General features: G+C 42.0%; 1 protein-coding gene across 2 annotated transcripts in view; it reads right to left on the bottom strand.

Annotated features, from left to right (window-relative positions):
* PCOLCE2 (procollagen C-endopeptidase enhancer 2) overlaps positions 1–21,820 on the bottom strand; it is a 262,103-nt gene that overhangs the window by 100,066 nt on the left and 140,217 nt on the right. Inside the window, exons 1-2 of one of the 2 annotated variants that reach the window (XM_081086146.1) lie at positions 20,610–20,924; positions 19,586–19,694 (exon numbers count right to left, since the gene is read on the bottom strand). In XM_081086146.1, coding sequence (XP_080942272.1) covers positions 19,586–19,694; positions 20,610–20,686 — 186 coding nt within the window. In that variant the 5' untranslated portion in view covers positions 20,687–20,924. Of the gene's footprint in view, positions 1–19,585; positions 19,695–20,609; positions 20,925–21,820 lie in introns of those variants that run through there. The other variant, XM_081086145.1, reaches the window with a different exon arrangement.

Genomic DNA, 21,820 nt, shown 5'->3' with positions numbered 1-21,820 from the left:
ACCCCTCTCAGTAGTGAAAAGGCATTGGTACCCTATCACTTCCATTCTGGAGCCCTCCCTCCTGCTGTCCTCTCTATTTAGTTTGGGCTGGCTACTCCCAAGACTGCTGCACAGCTGGCGGGCTGGGATTTGCTTCACCATCAACTCAGGAACGCCCCAGGGCTCCTTTGTCTGTTTTCTTCATTTTGCTGGAGCTCATCTTTTTGTAGTTTTATTACAAAGGGTGTACAGAGATACGAAGTTTAAGATCTTGCATATCAAAAAATGGCATTATTCTGTGCTTACATCTGTCTTCCAGTTTGGCAGAATACAGAATTGTAGCTGTAAAATAACTGCCATCATATTTTCAAAAGCATTGTCCCATGGCCTTCTAGCTTCCAAGAGCCTGATGTTCTTTTCCTTTTCTATGTGATTTCCCTGAAGCTTTTTTTGGTTTTGAACAAAGATGCACCTTGGTGTTTGTCCTTTTGCACTGACTGTACTGAGTATTATTTCTTTCCATATTCTCTGTTCTCTTAGTCAGAGGGAGACTTCCTGGATATATCCTCTAATTTCCTCATCTTTGCTCTTAATATTTTGTCTCTTCTCCTGTTCTAATTTCTGAGTGTCTTCTTCAAGTTTATCTTCCAGCATTTCTATTAATTTGTTTTTATATCAAGTCATTAATTTCCAAGAGTGTTTTCTTATCTTATTGTTTTTAGCATCCCATTTTTATTTAGTTCATTTTTTGTTTTTGTTTTTTGTGGGGTTTATTGCTCAATAACTCTACCCTCCAAACTCCCTCACACACACAGCTGTCAGTCTGCTTTCTATCTATGAGTCTGTCTCTATCTTGCTCGTTAGTTCATTAGATTCTACATATGGTACTTGTCTATCTCTGACTGGCTTACTTTACTTAGCATAATGATATCTAGGTCCGTCCATGCTATTGCAAAGGGAAGATTTTTTAAAGCATTTGTTGGTTCTGAAAACAATTAATATTTTTTCCTAAAGTTAATTAACTAATATAATATACTCTTCCGTAGGCTAAAGCAAACAGCAGTTAGCATATTAATGCAAAAAGAATAATTGGAAGGCCAATGGACTTTGATATTCAGCAGAGCTGAAAAATCATCATAATATTGCCCTGCTGTGGGCTCAATGGCTCAAGGCAATTTCCTAACCTGATAATCATTTTACTGTTTACCAAACTTTACCTTTGATATGCCTGTATGCATTGCTAAAGGGCAAATGTGTATTCAAGTAAATAAATAGAGGACCAGGCCAGAAGTCAGTGTGTCTCTTTAAGAAAGAGGCTCCACCTGGCCCCCAATGCCTTCTAAATTCATATTTCTTGTGTAGCATTTTCATTTGTGCATCAACCCCTCCTTTAGATCCTGAACCCCACTGCAAAGGTCGTGGCAATACTCTCTTAGTTTATACTGTTTATCTATTTCCCTGTATATTTCAAAGTTCCAATCCAAAATAGTTTTATACATAAAAGTAGCTCTCAAAGCTGACAGGAATTTTGCAGCACTGTACAATTGCATACACAAGGAGACTAATGTATATTTATACTTCAATGGGAGTGGAATGGCAGCACAGAAAGTACATAAGAGTTTCACTCTATGAAGCATCCAGAATGTTTGCCTATGCTGCAAAGTAAATATTCAGAAACTGACATTAAATCAAAGGGCGAATTGCTGTGTTCATGGCACTGGTGTTGTTATGCTGACTGATGTGTCACCCAGTACAACTGAATGGTGCTGATAATGCACAAACCTGAGGGTAGGACAAACAGCACACACACAACACAGCTAGAGACACAGAAGGGAGGACACAGGAAGAGAACACCTCTTTCAACTGCAGCATTCTACAGACTACAGATTTTATAGAGTAAGCCTCCTTCTGCAGAGCTCTTTGGAAATAAATGAACACTTTTCTGCAGAGATGTATAGCTTCTGTGTGGTTCTGCCTAAAAGTAGGTGGTGGAGTAATTGCTCATTCACTGGCTCCTTTATTCATTCATTCATTTACACAGTCTTTCCTTCACTCAACTACTACTGCATGTGTCAAACATTATGTTAGCTGCTTGGAGAATAGACAACTGCAACAAGGTTCATGTGCTCAGAGCTTTCTGTTTAGTAGGGAGATATGAGTAAACAATCAGTGCTGTAATAAAGATACTCCCAGATGCTATGGAAACCCAGAGAAGATAGACAGTCATTCCATACTGCAGGACAGAGGGGCAGACAGGGAATCTGCATGGTAATTCTTTTTTCACTTAATAATCCTGTGATTTATTTCTATTTTAAGAAATGTAGTTTCATTATTTTCAGATGTATATAGCTAAGATTTATAGAGAGTAATGAAACAATACAGGGTGGGGCAAAAGTAGGCTTACAGTTGTGAATACACAAAACACAGAGTTTATTCTTATGTTATTATTTATTAACTAGGGGCCCAGTGCATGAAATTCATGCACTGGGGGAAGGGGGGGGGTTGTCCCTCAGCCCAACCTGCCCCCTCTCACATACTGGGAGCCCTCAGGTGATGTCCTAGTGACGACTTAGGCCCGCTCCCTGCTCCCCTTCGAGATAGGACCTAAGCTGCAGTCTGGCCTCCCTTTGTGGGAGGTGACCGAGCTGATCAGGGGAAGGCACCAGCCCCATCACCCCCGCTGCTGCAGCCACTGCCAGTCACCGCAGCCAGCAAGGTTTTTTCATCAACACGGACTCCAATCCCTTCACCATGAAAAAATGACAACTTTCTTTAGGCATTTTCAAGATGTGTCTTTCATATAATAATAATTTCTTTATTATTTTTTTTATCCTCACCTGAGGATATGTTTCCATTGATTTTTAGAGAATGTGGAAGAGAAAGGGAAAGACAGAGAGAAACATCAAAGTGAGAGGAACACTTTGATTGGTTGCCTCCTGCATAAGCTCTGACCTGGGCCCCGGCCAGGGAGGAGCCTGCAACCTAGGTACATGCCCTTGGTCAGAATTGAACTCAGACCCTGCCATCGGCAGGCCAAGGCATTGTCCACTGAGCCAAACCGGTTAGGGCAGGATATGACATTTTTTAGCCCTCCAGCAGCAGACCTTCGTTTTTTTCACCAGGAGTGTGGTGAAAAACCCTAGATCACCTTTTTGGATTCTTATTACCCAAGTTACTAAGAATATTACCAGTGGCATACAGGGAGCTTAACCAATGATCGGTCAGAAAAGATGTTTCCTCTGTAGTTCACACCAATTGCCGGTTTGGCCGCCACCCCCAGGCCTGACACCTCTGGCCCAGGCTTCAGGCCTGGGCAGGGGACCCCCATATCTCCCCGATCACCGGCTCCGTCCCCCACCCAGGCCTAATGCCTCTGGCCCAGGCATCAGACCTGGGCAGGGGACCCCCAGACTCCTCCGATTGCCGGACCTGACGCCTGGGCCAGAGGCATCGACCTCCATCACCCTCCGATCACTGGATCGGCCCCTTGCCCAGGCCTGACGCCTCCACCAGAAGTGTCAGACCTGGGCAGGGGACCCCCATCTCACCCCGATCACCAGCTTCTGGACAGCTTCTGGGGATTCTGGGGCCGGCCTGTGGCCCGGGATGGCAGCTTGCGCTGGAGGCTGCGCTGTCCCACCCTGCCTGCAGTATGCAAATTAACCGCCATCTTTGTTGGCGGTTAATTTGCATATCGTGCTGATTAGCCAATGGGAGGCATAGTGAAGGTATGGTCAATTACCATGTTTGTCTATTATTAGATAGGATAACTAGAGGCCCGATGCACAAAATTCATGCATGGGACTTGGCCCTTGCAGCCCCGGCATCATTCGGAAGGTTGTCTGGATGGTCGTTCTGCTGTTCGGTCTAATTAGCATATTAGCTCTTTATTATATAGGATTATATTCTTTTCCATACGAACGACTATAAACCTACTTTTGCCCCACTCTGTATCTGCATAGCTAGGATTTATAGAGATAAATAACTATATCTATACAATGTATGGGGAATAATAAAACAGATTCATTAAAATTAATTCACGCCCTGGCTACTGTGGCTCAATGGTTGAGCATCGACCCATGAACCAGGAGGTCATGGTTTGATTCCAGTGTCCAGATTTTGGGCTCAACCCCCTAATGGGGACATGCAGGAGGCAGCCAATCAATGATTCTCTCTCTTCATTGATGTTTCTATCCCTTCCTCTTTCTGAAATTAATAAAAATATATTATTAAAAAAGAACACAGAACTCTAACTCACAACTATAATGATATAAAGTATATTGTGCATCTCTTGGAGGAGCTACCACACTTAGTTGTAATCAGTAAAGAACAATAACTCAAGGTCCTTTCGGCTTGATGCCTGTGCCCAACCCCCCCTAAAATCCTAGTTGTTGTGGAGAATCTCCGAGGAATATCTACGCAGGCTGGCTCCTCAAGGAGAGGGTTCACCATACCTTTTCTCTCTTACTCCTAGAAAACAGGTTGGTGCCTCCTCAAAAACTCTATGTTTACATAGAGTTACCATGTGATCCAGCAATTCCACTCCTAGCTACAAACTCAAAGGAATTGAAAGCAGAGACTCAAACAGACACTTGTACACCCATATTCATAGCAGTATTATTCAAAACAGCCAAAAGGTAAAAGCAACCCAGTGTCCATCAACAGATGAATGAATAAATGAAATGTTTCTACTGATGGGGGTACCCTCCAAGTTCATTGGACGGGCCCAAGAAGAGGAAGCCTCTACCTGTTCAAGGGTGCTACTTGCTGATTCTCCTAAGGTTCTGCCCTCCCAAGGTTGCAGAGAGTTGTGAGGATGATGAAAACAGCTTCCTCCCATCTCTGCATCACCCTGGGACCCAACGCAACGCTACTCACAAAAGCAGACCCTTCAGCTTCTCCTGTTTCCACATCCCCAAAGCACCTTTTAAAAGTCAAAACCCAAACAAATAAGATATAAAGGCAAGGGTGAAAACCAAATCCACTACCCTCTCCACATGTCCTAACCTTAATCCATCAGCAAGACCTTTCCATTCATAAACATCCAGAAGGTATCTCATACTCTACAAATAATGGACAAGAAGCCTCAGGGAGATTGCTTAACACCATGTATGAAGTCATCTGCATGCTCCGACAGCCATTAGTGGGGAGATATTTGCATCATCCATGTCCCATCTCAAATGTGGCATCAACAGTGTCAGTCTCTATTACATCACCTTGTTTTATTGTCTTCATGGTACTTATTCCCAACCTACCTCTTTGTGATCTATTTTATTGTTTCTCTTCACTTCTAGAATGTAAACACCAGCAGTGCAAGGACCTTCACTGTTATATTCCTAGAATTTAAAATAGGGCCTGACACATAATAAATACAGTATTCAATAAATATTTCATGAATTAGTAATACTTACTATTTTCTGAGTATTCACCATATGCCAGGCAATGTTCTTAATACTGCACATGCAATAATTTATTTAATGTCCAAAATAATTCTATTAAGTAAGGAGTATTAGTATCCACATTTTTTTATATTGAAATATATATTAGTATCCACATTTTTTAATTGAGGAAACTGGGCCACATAGGGGTTAACTAACAAGTTCAAGGTCATACAGCTAGTAACTGTTCTGATATCTATTGCTGCATAACAAACCATCCCCAAATGTAATGGCTTTAAACAATAATGTACTCTTATTTCTTATGATTCTGTGGGTTCACTGGTCTCAGCTGACCGGTTCTTGCTTGAATTCTCTCACGTAATTACTATCATTTATCATCTGGGGCGTAAGTAGTCTGAAGGCTTTACTGGACTGGTCCTCTAAGATGATTTCTCCTCTCACATGTCTGGCCCCTCATCTGGGAAGAGGGGAACAGCTGGAGGCTTCCTGGTCATCTCTGTCTCTCTCCACAAAGTCTCCCTATGTGGCTAGCTTGGGCTTCCTCAGAGCCTAGTTGTCCTTATGTGGCAGCTAGCTTTCCCCAGAGTGCATGTTTTAAAAGACAAAGGCAAAAGCTTTAAAATTTCTTATGCACCAACCCCAGAAATCAGCCTAGATTCAATGTTTGGTAGTGTTAAAAAAAAAAAAAAGAAAAGAAAAAAAGGCATGAATAGTAGGGGGTGGTGGAGTTATTGGGGTGTCATCTTTGGAGATTCACCACCATATGAGTGGAGCTGGTAATTGAACCCAGACAGTCTGGCTCCAGAAACTATAAACTCTAACCCACTGTACCATGGGGTGTCTCTATTAGGAATAAATTAACAAATTCACTACTTAATTGGTATAACTAAGGGGCTATGCTGGTGATTTGGGGCTCCAAAGATGAATTAAGGATACAGATGAATTAAATTCCATCTCGAAAGACAGAAAAGCACCTGCAATTTTTAACTGACAATCCTTTCTCTGCTTTTAAACACATCTATTTCAAAAGTTAGGGGCACACTCAGGTGGTACTACAGTGGGAAGGGGCTGCTTGAGGGGATGGGGCTCAAAGAGAAGCTGGGAGTGTTTGGAAGCACTGTGGACAAAGTCATATGAAATCATATTTTAAATAAAGAAGGGACACAGTGAGTAGGAATGGGTATTTCTATTGGGAACTAGCCATGCCCTAAAGTGATTACCATCCAGCTTGAAATGTGTTGGCTTGTAGACAAGATCCAAAAAACACCACACTTTTATGCCTTATTATAGGCCTGGAAGAGAGGTAAAAAAAAATATCATCACTTGCACCAAGCACTATGCCAAGGGCCTTTCACCTACTACCTCCTTCAATCTTCATATCACCCTTACAAGGCAGGCCTGAACATGATACCGACTTTAGAAAGTTCTGGAAACTGCACCGCATTCTTAGTAAATGTCTGTATGAGTCTCCAGTGCCCACTGTTTTTCTAGTCACTGAGTAATGCCAGTGGTACAACCCTCCATCGTGAACCCTGTCCCCTGTACCATTGTTACTAACTTCTGGGACATCTCCCTGACCAGTGAGCACCTCCTCCCCTCCTCCAGCCCTGTCGGAGAGGTGGTTTGCCAGTCATTGCCGTCTCTGTGTCCAGCCCAGCACCTGACCTCTTGGAGGTACTTTAAACACAGTTTTAATGAATTATAATTTCTTCAAAGGTCAACTGTGGCCCAGGTCTTTTAGAAAGTTTGTATCTAGCAATCAGGCCCTATCAATTCATTTCTAGGAGCATTAAGCAGCAATAGAATTGCCACTGACTTTCCTGTCCCCTTCTCATCAGCAGGTCTAGGGAACAGCCTGTGGCTGGTTCACTGTTCTCTCCCTCCCTCCATATTTTGGGAAACACTACTTTATTTTGTGTTGTGCTCAGGAGCATCCTGGGGTGAGGTGGTGAAAGAGAAGTGGCATTTAGTGTCAGGGCTTATGAAGCTTTAATTCCAACTCCCCGATCCTCTGGCTGTTCCACTTATTTTTAGGTGTTTATATTGGTTTTCCAGAGACTTGCCACATTGACTACTATTATCTAAAAAATACTATATCTGAAGAAAATACTTCTATTCTCCCAAGTTCCTAGCCTAGGAAATTTCAGCGTATTGCCACTGTTGATAAAGTGGCTAAGTTATGTGGTACAACTGTGTACATTGAAGATAGTGACTGCATTCTTCATCGGATCAAGGGCTAATGTCCCGACATGTAAAAATTTGGTACGCAAGGAACATGGGACAGCAACTATCCACAGGAACAATTTTCTAATTCTATGCAGAACAATGTGAAAAAAAAGAAGATAAATCTTAGAATTAGGGTCCTCTAAATGCTTAAAGCAAGCAACCAACTGATGAGACCATTTTACTTATTTATTTTTTTACTGTCAGTACCTGATAAATTTTTAAGGAATCTGAAAATTCATGGAACAATTCAAATTTGCCCGTAATTTCACATAACTTGAATTCTTTAGGTGGGCAAGGGATGTGAAAGTAAAAATCAGTCTTTTAAATAATACATTCTGAAAAAGCCTTTCTGGGTCTCAGAGCTCTGTGAAATGCCTTCCCAATGTATATAAATAGAGGGGGTTTGAATACGTTATCTTTGTGCTTCATTATTATAATAATATTTCAGGAGAGAATGACTTTTTTTTGTCATTAATATATTAAAGAGACCTCTTTCAGAAAAAAGAAATGCCCAATGAAGACCTAATTTTCATGTTTCCTCATTTTCTTCTCTGTCATTAGCTCTTTCTAAGGCATCTACCTGAGCATCACACTAAAAGTACAAGCCGTACAAATAAGCACATTTATAAAACATCAGGTTTTTAACAAATAAAAACATATTTACTTTTCATGTGAAAGAGCAAAGAACAACAACAAAAGAAAAGCAGCAGAAGCCTTTAAAACAAATTTAGAAAAAATTGGACTGAGGCCCCAGTGGGAAAATGTCACCACTTGCTTATTTATTTAGGATTTATATTCTCCTCGCTTCCCCGAAGGATTTAAGGCAGTAAGGAAAATGTTTTAATTCTTCCACTACCTGGGAAGTTTAAGTGTCATAAGAATCCCAAAGCCTCTGAATTATATTCCATTAATTAAAAGACAAAATAAAAATCCCAGCTATAGTGTTCTTATCCTATTCACACTGACCTCAAACCTAAGCAGACTTTCTCTGTTATATTCATCTTTACCAAGGAATCAGATGTAAATTATATTAACTCAAGCACTGGGTTAAATTATTATGCTGACAGCTGACCTGAGCCTAGTCCAACAATGTATACGTATATTTTTTAAAAACCCCATAGTTAAGATTAGAATTTAAATATTTATATAATTCTAAATACTACATGTAGTTTAAAGCCAGGAAATATATGTTTAAGGCCAAGATTCCATTCACCTATCTCTTCTGCTGTGGTTATTCGAGGCAAATAACAGTTACAGTAATTTTAGAATACCTTGCTATACCCTTAGGTATACTTGACTTAAATATTGAGTTCTTGTCTAAATTCACTATTTGTTGTCTCAAATTTTATACTAGTATCTTCCACTGATCTTACTAGAACATTACTATATGTTTCAATTTTTGCACAACCCCATACCCCACCACTGGTGAATTTCTTCTCATGAAGCCATATGAAGGTTATCAAGAAGACATAAATACCATCGTATTTTTAATCGATTTTTTCTTTAAAATAAATATAAATGTCATTTAAATTCAATAAGGCTTTTTGGAACATGGATTCAGTATGATGACTCTAACATACATTAGTAACAAAATTACTCCCAAGGCAATCTACACTAATAAAAGACAAAGATGCTAATTGACCGTACCTTCGCTACATCCACCAGCCAATCAGAAGAGTATGCAAATTAACCCAACAATGATGGCGGTTAATTTGCATACACAGGTGCCAGTGAAGACTGAAGACAGTGTAGAAGGAAGCCAAGCACTGTAGAAGGGAGCCAAGCAGCGGAGAAGGGAATGGATCGGAGGTAGCAGAGATGGGAGCAGAGTGAGGCAGAGGACACGGGAGGGAGTGAAGTGGCAGAGAAGGGAGGGAGCGAGGCAGCAGACACAGGAGGGAGGCGAAGCAGAGGACATGGGAGGGAGCCGAAGCGGCGGGGAAGGAGGAAGCGAGGCAGTGGAAAAATGAGGGAGCTGAGGCAGCGGAGAAGGGAGGGAGCGAGGCAGCGGAGAAGGGAGCGAAGCCCGCCCCTGTGTGCTTCGTTCCCTTCTCTGCTTCGCTCCGGTCTCAGGAAGCCCTATTCTTGCAGGAATAGGCCCGAGGAAGCCCTATTCTTGCAGGAATCTTCCTGCAACGGGCCTCTAGTGGTATATAATTGTTTATTAGGTACATTTGAAAATATCAAGGAATGTATTGTAAATAGCTCTGTGAAACCAAGCAAAGGGCATAGGAACAATTTCTCAAGTCTTAGAGTAGAACAGATATAAAGTGGGTCATAACATCTTTTACTATTTGCATGAGGCAATAAATATTTTCATCTTAAGCAATCTAAGACCTTTAATTATTTAAATAAATGTAAATAAGCCTTTATTTTAAACTATCAATATTTAAAACTATTTATAGTGAGTATGATATTTATTTACACACATAGCTATTACTGATTCTCTTGTCTACTCCTTTCCAGATTATAAACGCCCTGAGGACAGAAACTATACCTTGTCTTCTTTACTCCTTGGGCCCAACCCAATGCCTAGTACATAGTAGGTACTCAGTAGGCACCGAGTGAATGTTTATTTTTTTGCTAAATAAGTGTATAATAGTGCATTTGTATCACCTAGCTAGAAATTTTGCGCTAGTCTTTCCATACCATCTGCAAACATAACAATAGTAAGCAAGATACAAGTTCTTTAGACTTCAGTTCCCCCACTTGTGAAATGGGCATACTAATATGTATGTACCTCACAGAATTGAATGCAAACAAAATAAAATGATACAACATATTTGAAGTGTGGACCCTGAGAAAGAAGATATTGCACCTACTAAAAAGGGCTCTTAGTGGCTAACTGGACTCAAATGAAAACAAAACAAAAAATAGAGCCTAGCAGCCATTTCTACACAGAGACCACTCATACAAAGTGCACTTCCGTGAGAAGCCTGAACTGAACTGCCTGACTGCAAAGGAGTTCCTGGAATCCTATTTCAACCAACAGAACTAAGGGTTTATTCATCCAATCAAAGCTGTGCAGCTATATCCCCATCAGGTTCTTCATGACCAATCAGAGCAGCTCCATTCTGATCAATCAGGACAGTGCTTTAGGACCAAACTGAGGATTTGAGTCCTCATTTTCATAACAACAGACCAATCAAAGCCAGGGGCAGGGACTTCTGTCTATATAAGTCAGCTCCCCTCTGGCTCTGGGAGAGCACTTTCTCCTGAAAACCTGCTGGAGCTGAAAGAAGATTAAACACAGGAGCAAAGTCCAAAACACAAGGATTTAAAAAAATATAAACACAATACTATTATTACCCCCAGAAATATTAACTATAATCTCTTGATATCAAATATTTAGTCAAAGTTCAGTTTTTCCCAATTGTCATATATTGGCATAATAGCTTCAAATTTTTTATCTTATTCATAGTCTATGGGAATATTACCTTGTTTTTAACCATAAAAATCCATCAATAAGTGTGCATTTACTGAATGTTTACTATGTACTCGGCACTTGTACTAAGCACAATGAGGAGCTAAGTGCCCATAAAGGAAAACAATAAGCAATGAGGTCAAGTAGGTTGGATGAGGCCATATTGCAAAGGATATTAAAACTCACAGCCAAGGAGTTTTAACTTGATTCACTTAAATGGGTAACCTTTGAAAATTTTTGAGTTTTGAGATGACAAGGTGAATTTCAGTTTTTCCACTAAATAACCACATGACTGTGACAATTTCCTTGATCTCTCATATGAAATGGTGATCTTTGTGCTATGGAGCCAAGAAGGAAAGCCTGCTAGGCTTGGTCTCACTTCCCACCAACACATCATCACAGGCAGTCCCCCATGCTCACATCGCCTTTGTGTTCATCTACTAGTATGTGTCTCCAGCACCTCACACAGTGCCTGGTGGGCTCTTTGTAAATGGAGCAGTTAACTACATCACACTGGCTGTCTTCATGTTGACAATGCTCCAGTCTCCCTGACTACCTGTAGGGATCTCAGCATTCTCTTACTGTCTCCTGCACAGAGTGCACATAGTCTGCCCCTTAGGACATGTGTGTCCTGCAGGAGACCACTGTAATAGAGGGGTCCAGATGTTTGTAAGCCAAAACTTGGGAGTTTCATTTCTTGTTGCAGGGCTGGGAACAGGCTAAGTTATTGGGTCTCATCTTAAATCAATTGGGATGACTTTTGCTTCAACTCAACCCTACTGCCCTTGCAAGCTTCTTAGAAGAAGATCAGGCGCTATTTTTTTTTTTTTTTTGCTATGATAGATACTCAATAAGTGGTAACTTTTATTATTATTTGCCAAACATGCCTCATAAGTTCTTTTTTTTTTCCAGACGCTATTTTTTAAAGTATTTTACATACCTTAGCTGTGAAGTCATACTTAACTCCTGCCCACATTGGTAGACTAGGTATTTTATGCAGATGCCCTTCGGTTACAGTCTGAAAATCAATAGGAAACTAAGAAACCCTCAACCCCATGATAGATTACAAAACATTTAATGATTTCTTAACCCTCAAATTATCTGATTTAATCTCTGATTTTTTGGAACATACTCAGCAAGATTAATGAGTAAAAGCTAAGACTACCAACTCTTGTTTTCATGTTCAAGACCTACTAGTCTTAGGTCACCAAGAGTTGGTGGCCAGAAAAATAAAGCTAAGTCAAGAGGCTTGATTCCAGTCACAGCTTCCAACAACTATGAAGAAGTATCAGCTTCCCCTTTTGCAAAGCAGAATTACAACTGAGCAGCATGAGCGTCTTCATCCTCGACATATCTTTACATGAGTAGAAATTAACCGCAAAAGTGATCTAGAAGAGCACTGTCCAAATATTCACATCATATATTATTATGGTAGCCACTATCCACATGCAGTTACTGAGCACTTGAAATATGGCTAGTGTGACTGAGGAACTGGATTTTTAATTTTTACTTTAACTTTAATTAATTTAAATTTAAATAGCTAATGTCCATAGATATAAGACAATAAAGCAGTCTAAGAAATCACTATAAAATTTTAAAGTACTATATGTTAAGGGCACATCTAAGTTTCTAATTTCTTTCATACCAGAAAGTTCAACACAATTGCCTAGAAAGTTTGAGTGTGACAACTAGCATTCACATCTTTCTTGATGCATACAGATGCTAAAATCTGACTTTCCCCAATCCACCCAGGTAAGATAGAGTTTTATAAGAACAACTAGAGGCCCAGTGCATGAAATTTGTGCATGGGTGAGGTCCCTAGGCCTGGCTTTTGATCAAAGTGCAAGTGTCTGGTGTGGAAGGGCAGGTCCCAGCTGACCTCTGGGTCCTGGGCAGCACCTGGGTCCCCAGGCCCCTGCATGCCCTTCTCCGCCTGATTCATCAGGCCCCCGCCTGGCTCCCTTAGCGCCTGGGAGCTGGGCAGCAGCCCTGTCCCCACCGCCACTGCTGGTCACCCTGCTCGCACCTGCGATGGCCTGGCGCTGCCCGCTCATCTGCTCCACCATCCTGCTGTGGTTCCATTCTCATTGGGGCCCATCCGTGCTGCCCCCTGGTGGTCAGTGCACATCATAGCGAGCGTTTGAACACCCGGTCAAACTCCCAGTCGAGGGAACAATTTGCATATTAGGCTTTCATTATATGGGATTTGGTGAGACACACCTCCACTCTGGAAGAATCAAATGGGAGGTAGGTGAGAGGCAGGATATTTCTTTCTAGCTACAGGAATTGGAGTTTGAGGGTTCTGCTGAGACCTTCATCATGAAGGATCTCTGTGGTGTTTTACTACAAGTGATATTGAATTGCCCAGTGGGCACTATTCTTGGTTTACTGATTACAGGAGCAGGAAAGTAAATAGACTGAATCTACCAGCTTTGGGAATGCCTTTAATTGACTGCCTTGGATGAGGACAAACTGGAGCACAGCCCTGTCTAGAGCAGCCGCTGAGCGATTAGCCAGATGTTGCATTGGGCCTCTTGGCCGGTGCCAGCAGCTGCCTTCGGAACTGCTAAGGCAACCTTTTAAAATCAGACACAGCGTCCCTCCCCTTGCCCCCGACCTCCACGGTTTTGTTTTCCATGGCTTCTGTTACTCTCAGTCAACTGTGGTCCAAAAATATTAAATGGAAAATTCTAGAAATAAGCAATTCATAAGTTTTAAATTGCTTGCCTTTCTGAATAACATGATGAAATCATACTCTATCCACCCAGGACATGAGTCATCCCTTTGTCCAGCATAACCACACTGTACACACAGTGCAATAAGATATTTTAGAGAGGCCATATTCACATAACTTTTATTACAATACATTTTATAATTGTCCTATTTTTACTTATTTTTGTTAATCCCTTACTGTGCTTAATTTATAAATTAAACTTTATCATAGGTATGTATGTATAGGAGAAAATATAGTATATGTAAAGTTCAATACTATCCTGTTTCAGGCATCCACTGGAAATCTTGGAACATATCTCCCTCAGATAAGGGGGGACTACATTGTAATCTCATTCTGCTGCTTAAGATTCTCCAGTGGATTCCTGCTCAAAATGAAATTTAATTCAGACTCCTCCTCACCATGGCCTGCAGGACTCTGCTCACCTTTTAAAATTCTTCTCCCATTGTCCCCCTTGCTCATTCTGTTCCAGCCACACTCACCTGGCTGCTCTTTAGACAAATCAAGCTTCGCACCTTGGGACCCTTGCACTCGCTGGTCTCTCTGCCGTACATGGTCCTCCCAGACTTTCACGTGGCTCCCTCCTCACCACTTGGGCCTCCCCTGAAACGTCACCTCCTCGGAGTGGCCTACCCAGACAATCCCATCAACCAGCACTAATGCCACTATCTATCCCACCACATAGTTTCTACAACTTTCTTGAGGTATATTTTACAAATGATAAAACTCACCCATTTCAAGTGCACGATTCCATGATTTTAGTATGTTACATTGTACAACCATCACTATAAGTCGATTTTAAAACATTTCCATGTTCTCAATACAATCCCTCCTGGCCATTTACTGTTAATCCCCATAACTATCCCCTGCTCTATGCAGCCACTAACCTACTTTTCCATTTCTACAGGTTTTTCTTTTCTGAACATTTCATGTAAATGGAATTACACAATATCCCATCACTTTTGTTTTATTTTCTTTTATTTTTAAAACTTGAAGCCCCATGCACAAAATTTGTGCACAGAGGGGGGGGGGGCTGTCCCTCAGCCCGGCCTGTACCCTCTCCAATCTGGGACCCCTCAGGGGGTATCCATCTGTCAGTTTAGACCCGATCCCTGTGGAATCGGGCCTAAACTGGCAGTCGGACATCCTTCTCACAATCCAGGACCACTGGCTCCTAACCACTCCCTGCCTGCCTGCCTAATGCCCCCAACTGCCCTCCCCTGCTGGCCTGGTCACCCCAAACTGCCCTCCCCTGCTGGCCTGGTTACCTCCAACTGCCCTCCCCTCCTGGCCTGATCACCCCCAACTGCCCTCCCCTGCCAGCCTGATTGCCTCTAACCCCCTGCCAGCCTGATCTCACCCCTAACCCTCAGCCAGCCTGATCTCGCCCCTAACTGCTCTCCCCTGCCAGCCTGATCTCACCCCTAACTGCCTCTGCCTCAGCCCCCACCACCATAGCTTTGTCCGGGAAGAAGGCAGACGTCCAGAATATGGCCGGTTGACCAGGTCTAATTAGCATATTACCCTTTTATTAGTATAGATATGTTTCTATTGTGTTCAGAGAGAGGGAGAGGGAGAGAAAGATAGAAACATTAATGATGATAGAGAACCACTGGTTGGCTGCCTCCTGCAGGCCCCCTACTGGGGACTGAGCGAGAAACCCAGGCATGTGCCCTCAACGGGAATCGAACCGTGACCTTCTGGTTTACAGGTTGACACTCAATTAGCTAGGCTATTTTATTTTTAAGATATTTTTATTGTGATAAAATTTACATAACATAAAACTTACCATTTTAACCATTTTTAAGTGTACTGTACAACCATCACCAACATCCTTTTCCAGAACTGTTTCATCTTCCTAAACTGACACTCTGTCCCCATCAAATACTAACTCCCATTCTCCCTCCCTCAACCCCTGGCAACCATCCTTCTACTTTCTGTCTCTATGACTGACTACTCTAGGTGCTCCATTCAACTGGAATCCTGCAATATTTATTGTTTTGTGACCAGCTTATTTCACTTAGCATAATGTCTTCACCCATGTTATAGCATGTGTCAGAATTTCCTTGCTTTTAAGGCTGAATAATGTTCTTTGTGTGTCTGTACCATATTTTGCTTATCCATTCATCTGTGGACAAATACTTGGATTGCTTCCACCTTTTACCTATTGTGAATAATGGTGTTATGAACATGGACATAAAATAAACTGTTCCAGGCCCTGCTTTCCCTTCCTGTGGGAATATACCCAGAAATGGAATTATTAAATAATATGGCAGTTCTATGTTTAATTTCTAGAGAAATTGCCATACTGTTTCCACAGTTGTACCATTTTACAATTGCACACAGATTCTAATTTCTCCACATCTTTGCCAACACTTATTATTTACTGTGGTTTTTTGTTGTTGTTTTTCATAGTAGCCATCCTAATGGCAGTGAAGTAACATCTATTCTATTTTTGTAATGGATTTATCAATACTTGATTTTCTTGTTTAATTTGTTTTTTAAACATCAATTGCCTGTCTCCCCAAACTAGCTGCATGATGGCAAGGAGCCAGGAGGCCTTGTTCACTGCCATAACCCCAACAGTACCCAGCACACAACACACATTTGTTGAATGAATGAAAGATCTCAGGGCTACCAACTTTAGCTTTACCACAGTTCTCCTCCTTTCATCTCCCCTATGATCTACAGGAGCTAAGAGCTCCCTTCTGCTACTCTGACAAACCAGAGGACCCTGAAGATTCTTACAAACAAATTAGTGCTATTCCCTGTGAAATACAAAGAAATAAAGATATTGTTACATTGAAACCTTGAGAGCACCCAGGGCTTTTGTGAACATTCTGCTGAGGCTATCATTAAAACAGAGAGAAGAGTGCTGGGCTTCTCTGGAAGTTCTTGGTAGCTACTCAAATGCAAACATAAAAGAGGCAAGCCCCTGAAAGAGAACAAACTCAACTGGCTAAGAGTTAAAACTATAAAGCCTTTAACCAGAAAAGCAAATTGTGCAATCATTTCTTCTGCGTTAACTATGCTTTCTAAAGACTTTTCTTTCCCCCCAAAACGGCTGGCATATTGTTTCTCGATTTCACAGCCCAAATACATATGCTTGCTGTCACCTGTTTTCTTTTCTTCCCACAGCAACAAAAGACGAGTTTCTCAGCTCCCTTGCTACTACACGTGACCATGTAACTAAAAACCAGCCAATTATATATGTGCAGCAAGTTGCATGTAATTATGCACAACGCCTTTAGAGGGAAGATATATGCCCTTCTTCTCTCCCTTTTAGTTAGCTGGAACATGAACATCAAGGCTGGAAGCTGAGCAGTTATCTTAGACAATGCAGTGTCATGCGGAGCAGGAAGAAAGAAAGATACAGCATGCTAATGACTGAAAATCTGCCACGCCACTTCTGGTTGCCTACCTCCAGATTCCTTTATGTGAGAAAGAACCAAAATCTGCTTGAGCCATTGTTATTTTAGGTCTCTGTTACTGGAAGCCTACTTAGCTCTAATCCACACAGAATTGATCCAGTAAGATTACAGGAGAACCCAATCACAGATATAAGGTCTTCCTAAATATGGATGACAATGTAGATTGCTCCCTAAAAGTCTGCATTGCTTTGTGCTGATGCCAAGCCCAGCTTGGCCAATGTGGCGAGGGGATGGTAGTGATCTATCATACTGGGGCAGAAGATAGGACAACTTAATACCAGCAATAATGAGGATAAGAAAAACTCAAATAGCGATGACTAACATTTATTGAGTACTTATTATATCCCAGGCACTGAGACAAAGGGCTTTACATGTACTATCTCATTTTATTTTCACAACAGTCTTGAGATTTAGAGGAGATAAATCCTGGTCACACAAATGATGAGTGATAGAATGAGAATTTGAGTCTAGGGATGTCTGATTGCTAAGACTACATGCCTTACATGGCATCCAAATGGAATATCCATTACACTTCCTCTGCCCCCACATAAAAGAATGAGGTGGCAGGCTTCTCCTGAGGCACACCACTTCTTTACCAAGGAAAACCTTCACCACATTCCCCCAACCCACAAAGTCACACCAACTATGTCCCCCTAATACCCCAAATGAATGGCCAGCTGTGAATTCTTCCATTTTAGGTCCATGATGTCTCTCAGTCATTAAATTTATTGGATCATTTTTACCTTACAGCCATTTAATTCCAATTGGAACACAGCTATTATTTAAAAACCAAGTTATTTTTATGTTTGTTTCAGAGCTTTATTTCACATTTATGTTAATATCAATATTTCATAGCTATTTTCTATGATTTAAGCTCTTCTGGCCCCATGTGCTACAATAACATAATGAAATCTGCTCCAGTTCATCAGACAGTTGGTATTTGACAGGAGAACACCAATGCATCTAAGAGCCATGGCTTATTTATGGCTATCAAATGACCCTCCTGGTGGGAATGCCTCAATGCAAAACAGGTTTCACTTTACATAAAGTTGGACTTACCAACTATTTGATCAAGTCATTTTATATCATGTTCTAGCCTCAGTTTCCCTATCTATAAAATGAGGATAATAATGTTACTTTCTTAAGAGTGATTAGCAGCATCCAGTGAGATTATTCTTGTTAATTACTTGGCACAGTGCCTGGCACACAGTAAGTGCTCAATAAGAGGTAGCTACTTTTAAAAATCGTAATCTGTGAGTGGCACAATCTGAATGAATGAAGGTCTCAGTGAACCAATGTGTTAAATTACCAAACAACTTCCCAACAACCAAAGAATGAAGAAGAAAATAGTCACTACTATGCTGACTGGAAAGATGACTCAGTGTAGCTGATTCTAAATCCAGACACTTTATAAAAGCTGGATGGCTCTAAATCTGACGTCTTATCTTGACTCAGCATAATCGATGCCATTACTAACCAGCATGGACGTTTTATTAGCCTCCGTTTGGTATTTAATCCCCCAGGTTATTATTATTCTCACTTTTTTGTTAATTAATTTATTTTATATTCAATATTATTTTGTGTTAGTTTCAGATGTACAGCATAAAGGTTAGACAATCATATACTTTACAAAGTGTTCCCTAATATTTCCAGACCCACCTGGCACTGTACATAGCACAATATTATTGACTATATTCCCTATGCTGTACTTTATAGTCCATGACTTCTGTAACTACCAATTTGTACTTCTTAAATCTTCACATTTTCACCCAATCCCCCAATACCCTTCCCCTCTGGCAATCATCAGTCTGTTTTCTGTATCCATGAGTCTGTTTCTGTTTTGTTTGTTTGTTTATATTGTTCTTTGGGTTCCACATATAAGTGAAATCATTCTTAGGTTGTCTTCAGTGGTGGTTTCAAGTCAGGAACATTAACTGGGATTTTTTTCCATTTTCTGCCCCCACCCCCTTTTTTTCTGTGATGGTGTAAAGTAGTCAGGGGAGAGCACGATCTTTGATCTTCTATTCCCCACTGGGAGACATTTATGCAAGGCCCAGGCAACAAAATAATTTCTCACAATCATTACCACAGACATTTGACAAAATACCCTTAATTTTTAATCCATGAAACTCAGTTGAGTCAGGCTGGGTTTTCAGAAACACATCTGCTTTAAGCATTTATTCCTGCAAGCTTTATCTTGCACCCTTTCCAATTGCTAATGCAAGACACCACTAGTTCTATTAATAAAAATCTCCAAAATAGCTGAGATAAATCTAACATTTCACTATCAGGCATTTGCGCCTAACCCAAATCTTGATCTCCGAGAAAAAAAGCAGCAGTCTTCCATTGTTAATAATACCCACTCGAGGAGAATACCCTTTTAAAATATGCTTACTGTGATTTTCCAAGTGCATTTGCTATTTGGAGGGTACACTCCAGGAAAACCTTCGCTGCCAATAAATCCAGACTCTCCAGTAAGAACACCACCACATGTGAAAACAGATCTGTGAAATAAAAGGGAAACAATTTGAAATATGTCAACTTCAGAAGATATAGTCTAGTAATATGGATGAAGTTAATATGGATTAATAAATGCCTGCACCATATAAAGGATTTTCTAGCTCTCAGAGTATAGCCGGATAAAACATTCCGTCCAGCTGCCACCTGTCTCCATCATAATAACACAAGCTCGATAATTCTATCATCCTTCCATCCTTCCATCCATCCATCCATCCATCCATCCACCTATCCATCCACATGAAACCAAGTCCTCTACGCAGTGGTAAAATGTTATAGGAAAATGGTAAATGGAAAATTTAACTAGGGGCAGTGAGCGAAAGAAGATGAAAACTAGGCCGAGTGATGTGCATGGTTTAGAAATAGACAAGCAATTGGTTAATATAAAAAAGTTTCTCATCCCCTTTTCTGAAAATCATTGGGCATTGGCAGACACTCCCATTGAAAAGGTAGGTTGATGGAGGAGGTGCCAAAGTTGGCCATTGAGTGAGTCCCTCGGCCCTGGTGCTGGAGCCTCCTGGAAGCTCAGAGGTTAAGTTTCAGGGAGCGGGAGAGGCTCGCAGGGCAATCGGGCACCACGCAACTCAAGTTTCCCCCTAGGCTTAATTAAGTCTTTCGGCCCAGGAAAAAACAGAAGCCTAAATCCACAGATTCGGGTCCTAAGGCTTCCACGCGGGAGGGAAGACGCTGGTCAGATGACGCCCTCGCCACGTGGTGGCCTGGCCAGCCGAGCGGCCAGCAGCGGCCAGGGATGGGCGCAGCCAGAGCCCCACGCCCGGACCCGGGCCTGGGGACAGCCCAAGGCTGGGTCCCTGGGCGTCCGGAGCGGACTGAGTAAAGCTGCGCCCGAGGCTGCAGGAACAGAGCGAGGGAGGAAAGAGGGAGAGGGTGGGGCGCGTTACCTCTCCCGGGGCTGCTGCCCCGACTGCTGGGCCGCCAGCAGCAGGCCGAGCACAGCCCAGGTGCCCGCGCCGCTCATGGCCGGTTGAGACACTCCGGGCCGCCCGCCCTGCGCAGCGCACGCCGGCTGCGCCCCTGGCTCACACCCGGCGCTCACTGGAGACACACGCGCGCGGCCGCGGGGCAGCCCAGGTATGCGCGGATGGAGGGGTCCGGGAGCTTTTAAAGGCGATTACGGTGCAGCCTGACTCGACGATTCCTTTCCCCAAGGAATTGCTGGCAGTCACTGGCCACTGCTGAATGTCCCGTTTGTTCTCGGAGGCGGGAGGGGCGGCTCCCGTGCCGCAGCCACCTCCTCTCCGGGTGGAGCGGGCCGGCGTCTCCTCCCCCGCACCTGGGACCCGCAGCCCTGTCTCATCCCGCCTGCAGGCCTGTGGGGAGATGAAAAGGAAACCCTTCCTTCGCCCACCGCCTCCCATTGGTGCCCAAGCGGGACCTGGCTCAGTGATCCACAGATCACAGGGTGGGGTGATGTTTTTCCCTAGCTGCTTTTTTTAAAAAAAGTATTAGCGCCTGCTAGAAAACCTGGGGTTCTTTCTTTATTTCTGTTTCCTTCAACCAGCCTACATCTAAGGCAAGAAAAGGGAAAAATAGAAGAGGGATTCTATCAGATTTTAACTCTTCTCTGTTTTACTGGCATGATAAGTGCTTCCTGATAACTGGGGATGAAAAACAAGAAGAGAATGGGTTTATTGAGATTTTCAACACCGATGCCAACACAAGAGGGATATGGCTGAATTTAGATGCTTCATTTGGGTTGTTCACCTTTCTAAGCAAAAAGAAAAAAAAAAGCATTAAGTTAGTACTTATCAATACTCCATTTCTAATAATGAGTTACAATATTAAGAACATAAACACTCCTGGCAAGGAATAAGTAAAAACTAGCTGCAGGGAATGACGACTTTTAACAGTGGAGGAACCCAGGAACTAATAGAAGGAACCAGAATTTCCCTGTGGAGTTTACATTATTTTACTATTTTTGAAATAGAGAAGGAAAAGAACAGCAAGAACTGCAACTTTTAATTTTTTTTCTAAAGGCACCACACCCTGTATGACATTTAAAAAGGGGGGGATTATAGAATTTGGCAGACTACTTTATATCCTGAAATATACTCCCTCAACCCAATAAAAATTGCTTTAAAACAGCAAAGAG

This window comes from Myotis nattereri (genome assembly GCF_964212035.1).
Source record: "Myotis nattereri genome assembly, chromosome: 3".
Lineage (NCBI taxonomy): Eukaryota > Metazoa > Chordata > Mammalia > Chiroptera > Vespertilionidae > Myotis > Myotis nattereri.
Note: the sequence above shows the minus strand (reverse complement) of the source record. Positions and strands in the feature narration are given on the sequence as shown.